The following is a 12271-nucleotide window of genomic DNA, read 5'->3' as shown; positions in this document are numbered from 1 at the left end:
TGGTCTATGGCTCAGGCTTATTACTAGCTAGTTCTTACATCTTAAAGTAACCCATTTCTATTCATCTGTTTATCACCACATGGCCAGTGACTTACCAGTACTTTCATGTCTTGCTTCTGGGGTGGTTTGCTGGCATCTCCCAGACTCTGCTCTCTTCTCCCTGTGTCTTGGCTTAAACTTTCTGCATGGCTCTATTCTATCTTGCCATAGGCCAAAGCAGCTTTATTTATTAACCAATGGGAGCAACACATGTTCATGGTAGAGAAAGACAACCCACAGCACTAAAGTCTGATAAAGCTTTGTCTGTTACATGTATTTTCTGGGTGATTTACAGCTCACTATTTCTTATTCTAATAATGATGCAAAAAGCACATGCAATTTTCAAACCAATAAATTATTCTTCCTCTGTATTCCATCAACCTTGATATGATTCTTTGTTGACTTTAGTATTAATATACTATATATATGTTATATGTATGCCACATTAAAATAATTTAGAGTGTCAATATAAAAACTTAATTTGGGCTGGAGAGATAGCTCAGAGGTTAGAAGCACCAACTGCTCTTCTGGAGGTCCTGAGTTCAGTTGTTTTTTTTTTTTTTGGAGCTGAGGATTGAACCCAGGGCCTTGTGCTTGCTAGACAAGTGCTCTACCACTGAGCTAAATCCCCAACCGAGGACCTGAGTTCAATTCCCAGCAACCACATGGTGGCTCACAACCATCTGTAATGAGATCTTGCGCCTTCTTCTGTATACATAATAAATAATTAAATCCTAAAAAAAAAACAAAACTTTTCCCATTCTGTAGGCTGTCACTTTGTCTTGTTGACCATGTCCTTTGCTCTACAAAAGCTGCTCAGTTTCAACAGGTCCCATTGATTGATTGTTTCTCTCAGTGTCTGTGCTACTGGTGTTATATTTAGAAAGTGATCTCCGGTGCCAATGTGTTCAAGACTACTTCCTACTTTCTTTTCTGTCAGGTTCAGAGTATGTTGAGGTCTTTGATCCACTTGGAATTAAGTTTTATGCACGGGGACAGATATGGATCTATTTGCAGCCTTCTACACATTGACATCCACTTATGCCAGCACCATTTGTTGAAGATGCTTTCTTTTTTCCATTGTACATTTTTGGCTTCTTTGTCAAAAATTATATGTTCATAGGTGTGTGGGTTAATGTCAGGGTCTTCAATTCGATTCCATTGGTCCACATGTTGGTTTTTATGCCAGTACCAAGCTGTTTTTATTACAGTAGCAGAGCTTGAGGTCGGGGATCATTCTGCCTCCAGAGGTTGTTTTATTGTACAGGATTCTTTTGGCTATCCTGGGTTTTTTGTTTTTCTATATGAAGTTGAGTATTATTCTTTCCAGATCTGTGAAGAATTGTGTTGGTAATTTGATGGGGATTGCGTTGAATCTGTAGATTGCTTTTGGTAAGATCACCATTTTTACTATGTTAATCCTGCCTATCCATGAGCATGGGAGATCTTTCCATTTTCTGACATCTTCAATTTCTTTTTTCAGGGACTTAAAGTTCTTGTCATATAGGTCCTTCACATGCTTAGTTAGAGTAACCACAAGGTATTTTATGTATCATTTGTGGCTATTGTAAAGTGTGATGTATCTCTGATTTCCTTCTCAGCCTGTTTGTCTATTGTATATAGGAGGGCTACTGATTTTTTTGAGTTGATCTTGTATCCTGCTATGTTGCTGAAGGTGTTTATAAGCTGTATCAGTTCCTTGGTTGAATTTTTGGGGTCACTCATGTATACTATCATGTCATCTGCAAATAGGGAAAGCTTGACTTCTTCCTTTCCAATTTGTATCCCCTTAATCTCCTTATGTTGTCTTATTGCTCTGGCTAGAACTTCAAGTACTATATTGAATAAGTATGGGGGGAGGGGACAGCCTTGCCTTGTTCCTCATTTTAGTGGTATTGCTTTGAGTTTTTCTCCGTTTAATTTTATGTTGGCTGTTGGCTTGCTGTAGATTGCCTTTATTATGTTTAGGTATGCTGGAGAGGTCCCCAGAAATCCACAATGATACATCCTCTGTAGACTGCTGGCAGTGATCGCGAGAAGGCCTGATCTGACCTAGTCTGGTGATCAGATGGCCAAACACCCTAACGGTCGTGCTGGAACTCTCATCCAATAACTGATGGAAGTGGAGGCAGAGATCCTCGGCCAGGCCCCAGGTGGACTTCCAGAAGTCCAATTGTCAAGAAAGAGGAGGGACTGTAAGAGTGTGAATTGTTGAGACCAAGATTGGAAAAGCACAGGGACAAATAGTCAAACAAATGGAAGCACATGAATTATGAACCAAAGGCTGTGGAGCCCCCAGCTGGAGCAGGCCCTCTGGATAAGTGAGACAATTGAATAGCTTGAACTGTTTGGGAGGCACCCAGGCAGTGGGAGCTGGCTGTTTGGAACCTTGGCCTTACACAGGGACACTTTGCTCAGCCTGGAAGGAGGGGACTGGACCTGCCTGTACTGAATCCACCAGGTTTAAATGAATCCCCAGGGGAGTCTTGGCCCTGGAGGAGATGGGAATGGAGGGGAGGGGCTGGGGGGAAGGTGGAGTCAGGGCCAGGATGGGGGAGGACAGGGGAATCCATGTCTGATGTGTAAAATTAAAACACAAATATAATAAATCAAAAAAAGGAAAAGGAAAAAAAACCACCTAATTTAAAAGTGCTGTAAATATAAACATTAAGATCCTGACTGGGCCGTAATTACACATTTCCTAGACATTTTCACTGGAATTTAAAGTTTCAGCTTAAGTAAATGTTGTAAGTGACCTACCCTGCTCATGTGCTGCTTTTCACCAGTGGTTTTCTTTGGGGTTCATTTTTGTATATATCTGTTTGGAATCCCACTTCTCATCTCTAGGAGCTGGGTGTTGGTGGCACAAGTCAGTGGAAGATCTGTGGCCTGGATCCCACATCTACTCTTGGCATCTACTTTGAAGTTGTCAATCAGGTGGGCGTCAGTTTCTTTCACGTTATAATATCTTCTGATTTATTAGAAGGTACTCTCCATCCTGATAATACTTTGGTATCATATTAGATGTTACGTTAATCTGGTGTACTCTTTTTAAATTCCCTCCAGCATTTAGTAAGAATCAAACAACAAATTACTTTGTCCCTTTATTGTCGAGCTGACAAGGCCCTGAGATGAGTACTGGCTTTCCCCAGCCATCTTAACAGTACTCATGAATTTTTGAGGGTGTCAGTCTTTCCCCAATATTTTGTTATGAAGAATTACAAAGACTTGTGCATGCAACACCTGCAAAACCACTAGCTAGATTCTGTAATCAACATTTTCCTACAGTCGCATTGTTAAAGTTAAATATCTGTTGCTCTGTTTTATTTTTGATGCTTTCGTGGGTAGAGGGGAGATGAGACAAGGTATCTTAGAGGCCTGGGTGGCCTGGGCCTGCTGATCCTTCTGCTTCCGTATTCAAAATGCTGGGAGTGCAGGAGTGTGTCACCACACCTGGCTGGCTTGGTGTAGTTCAGAGTAACTTGCAGTCACCAGCGGTTCTCACCTCTAAATAGTTTGGCTCCAATATCATTAATTGGATCCGTTGTTATTCCTTCTGTTCCTGAAGACTGAGCCCAGGGCCTCTTGCATGAGCCACACATCCAGCCCCAATTCCTGTGAATGTACTAATGTTCCTCCTCCTCCTCCTCCTCCTCCTCACTTCTACCTTTTAGATAAGAGTTAATATACAATGATCCCATGCAGGTTTTAAGTGTACCATTGAAATGTACCAAGAACCCAACCTGAGTGCTTTAGAAGGGCTGTGTTTAAGTCATGTCTTTGACAGTAACCAGATGTGGTCTCCCACCCCACAGCACAATGCCCCAATTCCCCAGGGAGGCAGAGGTGCCATCCAGTTTGTCACACAGTATCAGCATTCCAGCACTCAGAAGCGCATCCGAGTGACCACGATTGCCCGCAAGTGAGCATCTTGTTTCCTTCCTCTTGAGCCAGGGCTGATGATTTTCCTGTGAGAGTTAACTTCTTTGAGTTTATCTTTTTGATTCTCTTAGATGGTTCTCCCAGCTCCTCACTGACTCATTGATCAGCCACTGATCAGCCATTCTTGGCTAACCCAATTGAACTTTTACACACTTACCTAGAAGAATCAGCTTTCAGTAGAAATATAGTTTATTAAAAATTATCTTTCATATTTTATTTGCTAGGTAAGTAAGTCATGCTTCCTGTTAAAGATGTAAACAGAACATAAGTGCAGTTAGTCCTCAGTATCCCTCAGTTTCACATTCATAAATTTAGCCAAACTGGAATGGAAAATATTTTTTAACCTTACATCTGTATTGAACATGTACGGACTTTTAAAAAAATTATTATTCCATAAGCATTACAGTTTAACAGCTGTTTGTATAGTATTTACATTGTCAGTGGTAACAGAGATGAGTGAGTGTATGTAGGAGAATGTATTTAGATGTTACTAATACCATGACATTTTATTTACAATTACTTATTTATTTATTGAGATAGGATCTCACTATGTAGCCCTAGCTGACGTAAAGTTACTGTGTAGACTATACTGGCCTTGAACTCACATAGATCTGCTGTCTCTGCCTCCTGAGTGCTGGGATTACCACAATGCTCAGGTGTACTATGCCATTTATATCAGTGGCTTGAGCATCCATGAATTTTGATATCTGAGGAAGTGTGTCCTGGAATGAGTCCCCAGTGGATACTGAGAAAGAACTATTTACTTACGAGTATCTTTACTTACCCTTCCCAGAGTTAAGTCTATGTAAATTTAACCGCACACCCCATTTCTGTGCTCCTGTATACCATGTATGTACAGCAACTTATTTCTCATGTCTGAGTACTTACATCTCTGTGTGTGTTTATTTGGTTTGCATCTCATTTATATTAATGCTCACACACTATTGCGTAGGTTGCAAGGGATGCTGCCTTTGTTAAAGGGACTTCATGTGCTTCTCCAGCAGTGCTGCTTTTGTATGTGTTTTTTAGGGATTCACACATTCTAGTATTTTTCTTCTCCTTTTTGAAATGGTTTTGGTGATGTTATGCTCCACATGACTGGGGATTGAACCCAGGTCCTCTCTCATACTCTTTCACTTTACCTCTGAGCTACAGCCTTGGCCCCAAGGATATTTCTTGTCGGACATTTCATAGGTTGAAATTTTATATATTGCAAACCTACTATCCTCAGAGGCTGATATGTTTTCCTTCGTATGGTAAGGAGAGTATCCCACTACCTTATTAGTAGTGGATACTTAAATGTAAACAATAATATCTCATTTTCATTTGTATTCTCCATTCATCAATGAGTCGAGTATTTCATGCTATTTCTTCTGAAAAACTCTGAAACATGTTCTTAATTCATTTTTCCAAGGAGGTGACAATGAGAAGTAGTTTTTAAAGTTGTGAACACTTAGATTTTTATAAAGATTGGCCTAGAGAAAGGGGCATTGGATTCAGACTTAGCTTTTGGGTGTCTACTGTTGTGTCTGCTGGATTGTGGGGAAGTTTTTCGTTTGTGCTTCTAGCTTTCAGACAGCACCTGAGGGGGACTAAAATGATGGTCAAACTTCCTTATGAAAATGTAGTGCCACCTTGTCTTGGACAAAGGAACGGGATCTGGGCTCACCTGAGCAGAGGTTTAGCCTGTGGTAGCTCCTGACAGAAGTGCAGCACTAACTCTGGCTTGTCAGTTGGGCAGATGCACAGAGTCAGCTGAGGCACATAGAAGCAGCATTTGACCAGGAGGCTGCAGCAGTCTTGATGGCGCGGCTTGGCGTGTTCCGGGCAGAGTCCGAGGAGGGACCTGATGTGCTCCGGTGGCTGGATCGGCAACTCATACGACTGGTAAACGGGGAACAATGGCATTGAGTTTAGTGCTCTGTCTCTTCCACCTTTGAGAAAAGAAAATTCCCACTCAAGCCTATTATTTTTTAATTTTTAAAACCATTTATTTATTTAATCATTCATTTATTTATTTATTTATCTATTTATCTGTTTTTATTTATTTATTATGTGTGTGTGTGTGTATGTGTGTGTGTGTGTGTGTGTGTGTGTGTGTGTGTGTCTGTGTGTCTGTGTATCTGTGTGTCGCGCCATGGTGTACAAGTGGAGGTCAGAGGATGATCTGTGGAAGTTGGTTCTCATTGTCCACCATAGGGATTCCAGGGATCAGAACTCAGTTTGTCAGAATTGGTGCCAAGTACATGTCCCTGCTGAGCCACCATACTGGCTTCAGGAGATAGTTTAAGGAGTTTGGAAAGCCGTGAGGCTAATACTGCTAGGAAGCTACAGAAGATGAGGACTGGGAAAGGCCATCCGCTTTGACAGGAGAAAGCTAATTGTTAGAAATAGGGTTTTCTGAATACCCCGGGCCTAGTCTCTAGTGTCTGGAGGGATGTTTGATCAGAAATAAAGGCAAGGCTGTACATGGTGATGCATGACTATAATCTCAGCACTTGGAAGGCAGAATCACCTTGCCTTTAGGCTAATATGACCCTGTCTCAAAAAGCATAAATAACTAGCTAGCTGACTAACTAAATAACTCAATCAATCAATCAATCAATCAATCAATAAAGCAGGAATACATTCTGATTCAGAAACCTACCATTGAAAGGAGGAAGAAAATTGAGTTGTAATAGCAGAGAACAGCAAGGTTGATCTGTAATTGCTAGTTTTCATGGTTTCTCAGGGTTTTCATATGGAGAGGTACCTCCGAGAGCTTGCTGAACACATGTGTGATTAGGGTGGTCTGTAGGCCAGCATTGCCTCCTGTTGGTTTGAGATTTAGAATCTCCCACTCTCCCCCAGAGTGACCCCTTTCTACCATCTTCAAATCCTGGGGATGAATTCAGGGCCTTGAGCATGCTAAGTAAGTGTTCTACCACTGAACTCTCTAGTCATCAGGGTCTGTGTTTTAATAAAACCTGGTGCTTTGTCTGCCCTTTATGCCTGAGAGATGCTGACCTAGAATTCATGAGAAGTAGCACATACGCAGTTCTTTGGTCTGGGACTTTTCCAGGTGACACTAACTTAGACTCTCTCTCTCTCTTTTTTTCCCCTATTTTCTTTCAACAGTGTCAGAAGTTTGGGCAGTATAACAAAGAAGACCCCACATCTTTCAGATTGTCAGACTCTTTTTCTCTGTATCCTCAGGTAAGAAATATGCTTTTAAAGATAATTATAGAAGAATGAATTGTTAGAACTGAACTTTTCTGTGCTTGAGGCAAAGGAAGACTTTTAAATTGAGACTAACTATAATAGCAGGCTATCCCACCTTTATTGAACCACTGTTGAAGCCTACCAAGTGTATAGCACTTGGACAGTGCTTTGTACATGTAAGCAGCCAGTGCTGGGGTCCTGGGGCTCTCAGGTGCCTGTGTCTGAGCAGGTGAGGATGGGTAGTGGTGGGTGGAGTGTCAGCACTGGCCCTGCTGCTGCTCCTAGAGGAGACCTCTGTGAGTCCTTGCTTTCTCATCTGTAGAAGGGAGGAGTTGGCCTGAAGCAGTGATTTGAAGTCTCTCTCAAGCTGTGAAATCCTTACTGGCAGAGGACTCTCCTTGAAAAGCCAGTGTGAAAGCAGACAGATCTGACGCTCCTCTGGTTGTATCCACCACCAAGATCTACAGGATGCCACCAAAGCCTCCACCCTCTAGGGTCCCTGAGCTAGAGAGGCCATGCACTCTCGAGCGACTTACTCAAGAGAACGAATATATGTTCTCAAAGAAAATAAGCCCAGCGGGGAAAGCACATTTGAGGTTTTGAGGGTTGAGCAGTGTAAGAGAGTCCACTACTTTAGAATGCTCTGTAGATGAAGTCATAAAAGCCTTATTAGCTGGTGTTTCCTTACTGTGCTCTGTCATGTAGGAGTTCTTTAAAAAACAAAACAAAATAATTTTAGGTGGGGGCTGGACAAATGGCTTAGACTAAGAGTGGTTGCCGCCTTTAGGGGACCTAAGTTGGGTTCCCAGTACCTACATCAGGTGGCTCACAACTGCTTGTGGCTCTAATTCCAAAGACCCAACTCCTTCTGTGGCATTCCTGGGCACCCACATGTGCCATACAAACACACAGGCACACATACGTAAAATAAAAATAAAGTGAATTTTAGAAATCTCATCTGGAAGGGCTAGTTCAGTTCTCAGCACCTATGTCAGGTGGCTCACAATTACAGATAACTCCAGCTCCAGGAGATCTGACACTTTGGGACTCTGGACACCTAAACTCACATACACATGTCTCTGCCCCCATAATTAAAAGTAAAATAATCTTTAAGGGGTCAAAGAGATGGCTGAGCAGTTAAGACCACTGATTGCTCTTCTAGAGGATACAGGTTCAATTCCCAGCACCTATATGGCAACTAACAACCATCTATAACTCCAGTTCCAGGGGATCTGTCTTCTTGCCTCCTTGGGGACTGCATGCACATAGTGCGTGGACATAAATGAAAGCCAACACCCATACATGTAAAATAAAACAAAATAGAATAACAAACAACCAAACAAACACTAAAAAAAGACCAAGTCATTAGAAAAACAAATCTTACCTGGGCATAATTCCACACACCTATAATCTTAACATTTGGGAAGTGGAGGAAGGAAGATTAGGAGTTCAAGGTTAGCCCAGGCTACATGATCCTTGTCTTTAAAAAACAAAACAAAAAACCAAAAATACCTAAAAGTGACACTTACAGCAGCTGTTGTAAGATATTTTTAAAATTGTGGTTCAAAAAAAAAAAAGACAACATTATCATCTTGGGGCCTAAAGAGATCCCTAGGTAAAAGCTGGGTAGGTGTGGTGGCTAATTATAATCCCAGTGCTCAGGAGTCAGTGATGGGGTCTCCAGGGCATGCTGGCTAACTAGGGTAGCCTATCAGCAAGCTCTGGGTTCAAATCCAAGAACTCAGATCCTCTGCAGGAGCAGCAACTCTCTAGCCTCAAGTTTATCATCGTAACCCCTTTGAAATATATAATCGTGTGCTATTAAATACATTTACATTCTTTTTTATGATTTATTTATTTTTATTTTGGTGCATTGGTGTTTTGCCTGCATGTATGTCTGATCCCCTGCAACTATTACAGATGGTTGTGAGCTGCCATTATGGGTGCTGAGAATGGAACCCGGGTCCTCTGGAAGAGTAGCCAGTGTTCTTAACTGCTGAGCCATCTCTCTGGTCCCCACATTCACATTCTTGTGTACCAGAGTGCTGTAATTTTCTTTTTAAAAAATATTTACTGAGCCAAATGTGATGCATGCTTGTAGTTTCAGCACTTGAGGCAGGAACATCTCAGGTTTGAGGCCGGACACATAATATCATCATGTCATAAAGCAAGCAAACCCACCTGGAATTGTATACCCGGTAAAGGCTCCCCACTTCCCTCTTCCACCAGCCCTGCTACTGCCCTTTTGTGTCTCTGAACCCACAGATAATTATCTCCGAGTCCAGGTTTCATGGTTTCGAGATCCAGAGTAGATGGCTCTGCATGTCCAGCATCACAGATGGATTCTTTTGTCTTTCTTTTGTGATTGCAGTTCATGTTCCATCTGAGAAGATCTCCATTTCTTCAAGTGTTTAACAACAGTCCTGATGAGTCATCCTATTATAGACACCATTTTGCCAGGCAGGATCTGACTCAGTCCCTCATCATGATCCAGCCCATTCTCTACTCTTACTCCTTCCATGGACCACCAGAGGTAAGGTCGGACAGACATGCTTTTCTGAGAGTGGATGGCTTAATCACAAGGGGTCTTGTTTTCCTTTACCAAATATAGTCTTAGAGCAGAACTGTAAAATCTTGAGTTTACAGTAACTTTATATTGTTTCTAAGTATTAAAAAACATAGGAAAAGTCAGAAGATATCCTAAAGCTGTTTTTGGTGTGGAAAGCAGAAATAAATTGAGGAAAAAACACCCCCCACAATGTAATTAGTTCACGTTCTTTGCCCAGGAATTCCAGCCCTTGTAAAGTATCTAAAATAAATATGAGTATGAAAATAGAAAAGGTTTTATGCAAAGAAACAAGAAAATGAACAACTACAAGAGAATTTGGGGCTAGTAGAGAGCTTGCCTTGAATGCATGAGGACCTGGTTCTGGCACTGAAAAAAAAGAGGAATCAGGGCAATCCAAGTACTCAGTAGAAGGAAAATAGTTAAGTATTCTAAGAAATAGTCACATAACTTATAGTAAAATGTAAAACTGTTACATGGTAAGGAAGGAAAAAAATCCAGTAGAAATTATTTAGTATAGTTAAGAATGCCTATGGAAAACAGGCTGAAAAATGCCACAGCCTTAAAACCATCATGAGACAGCGCAGGAGTGGAGACAAATAGTGTAAAGGGAGAAGTGCAAAGATGCTTGGAAGCGAACCACTGGCATACAGTGGCAGATCGCCCAGGCTCTAGTGGGCTCCGCTCGGTGCTGTTGGAGAGGTGAGTGGACCAAAGCAGAAACGCCTTAAAGACTCTGTGGAGTGGAATGTTGCCCAACTTGCAAATAAAACCAAGAAAGATTTTACACTGAAAAGGGATAACAAAATAAATTCTAAGTTACATATACTAAAAGCCTCTAAAAATAAAGAACAATGTTGAAGTAAGCCAAGATACCAGTATTTCTTGTTTTCAACTACAGATTTTCTAAAATGAGTCTAAGTTACTTTTATTATTGAAATGAAAATTCATAATGAAATATATTTTGTGGTAAACTTTGAAAACTTACGTTAAATTCTGTTTTTCATACAGGCACTCTTTTTTTTAAAAGATTTATTTTATTATGTATGCCGTGTGTGTGTGTGTGTGTGTGTGTGTGTGTGTGTGTGTGTGTGTGTGTGTGTGTGTGTGTTTCATTATGTATACAGTATTCTGCCTGCATGTTTATCCCTGTAGGCCAGAAGAGGGCATCAGATCTCATTACAGATGGTTATGAGCAGCCACCGTGTGGTTGCTGGGAATTGAACTCAAGGCCTCTGGAAGAGCAGCCAGTGCTCTTAACCTCTGAGCCATCTCTCCAGCCCTCATACAAGGATTCTTGTTCATTCTAGCTGTAGCTGCAGTAGTTGAAAAAAGATCAGTTGACTAAGTGTAGTTCTGGTCAGGTGGCGGTAGCGCACACTTTTAGTCCCAGCACTCGGGAGGCAGGGGTGGATCTCCGTGAGTTTGAGGCCACCCTGGTCTACAGAGTGAGATCCAGGACAGCCAGAGCTACACAGAGAAACACTGTCTGGAAAAAAAAAAAAGACAGACGGACAGACAAACAAACAGTAGTTCTGGAACAGAAGAGAGAAAGCTCTTGTTATGTTCTGGCTTCTGGACCACAAGCTAGCCTCAGTTTCTGTCCCCGGTTGATGAAGGAGTGTCAGTGGCCTGTGTCGTCTACAAAACTGAGATTTAGAGCTGTCAGTTTGGGGAGTGGAATGTAGCAATGTGTGAAGAGGGGCAGCCCTGTGCTGGAACCGTTTGTAAATCGCTCCCTTGCTGTTTTGTGGATGTGCATGTGGGGCTGGAGTGGTTGTTGTGTAGAGAGGGAAGACCAGTGCCATCTCTTCTCTTCCATAGCCTGTACTCCTGGACAGCAGCAGCATTCTAGCTGACCGAATTCTGCTGATGGATACTTTCTTCCAAATTGTCATTTATCTCGGTGAGGTAAGATGATATCATCAGTTTCTCTCTTGACTCCTGTTGTGTTTTATTTTCCTTTTATTTACTTCGATTTACTGTGTGTATGTGTGTGAACCTATGGTCAGAGGACAGCTGGGGGAGTTATTTCTCTTTCCAACATCACAGACTTCTTCACTAGCAGCCTGTTTTGCATGGTGCTAGTGGAAGAATGTCACAAGTGTTGGTGAAGGTTGCTGTCAGCGCTTCAACAGCAGTTTTGGTTGCTTTGTTTTGGTGTAGACCATAGCCCAGTGGCGGAAAGCTGGATACCAGGACATGCCTGAGTATGAAAACTTCAAGCACCTTCTGCAGGCACCACTGGATGATGCGCAAGAAATTCTGCAAGCACGCTTCCCAATGCCACGTTATATTAACACAGAGCACGGTGGCAGTCAGGTGGGTGGGCCCCATTCTAGCTCTAATAGATTTTTTTTATTGTGTGATGACTTATTTTATGGATATTAATGGTTATAATTTTATGTGGTGGCATAAATTTAATACACGTATTCTTTCAGCTATGATTTTTGTTTAGATTTAGTTGTTTATTTTACTTCCAGGCTGGCCTGAGACTTACTGTGTAGTGCAGGTTGGTCTCAA

At 41.7% G+C, this 12271-nt stretch overlaps 1 protein-coding gene across 3 annotated transcripts in view; it reads left to right on the top strand.

Moving 5' to 3' along the window:
- The window catches only part of Sec23b (SEC23 homolog B, COPII coat complex component), a 43674-nt gene that overhangs the window by 22844 nt on the left and 8559 nt on the right, over positions 1-12271 (top strand). For all 3 annotated transcript variants that reach the window (XM_036185234.1, XM_036185235.1, XM_036185236.1), the window contains exons 12-18: positions 2887-2976; positions 3855-3961; positions 5715-5868; positions 7099-7176; positions 9554-9715; positions 11573-11659; positions 11915-12070. In XM_036185234.1, coding sequence (XP_036041127.1) covers positions 2887-2976; positions 3855-3961; positions 5715-5868; positions 7099-7176; positions 9554-9715; positions 11573-11659; positions 11915-12070 — 834 coding nt within the window. The remainder of the gene's footprint in view (positions 1-2886; positions 2977-3854; positions 3962-5714; positions 5869-7098; positions 7177-9553; positions 9716-11572; positions 11660-11914; positions 12071-12271) is intronic.

This window comes from Onychomys torridus, chromosome 4 (assembly GCF_903995425.1).
Source record: "Onychomys torridus chromosome 4, mOncTor1.1, whole genome shotgun sequence".
In the NCBI taxonomy this organism is placed as follows: Eukaryota; Metazoa; Chordata; class Mammalia; order Rodentia; family Cricetidae; genus Onychomys; species Onychomys torridus.
Note: the sequence above shows the minus strand (reverse complement) of the source record. Positions and strands in the feature narration are given on the sequence as shown.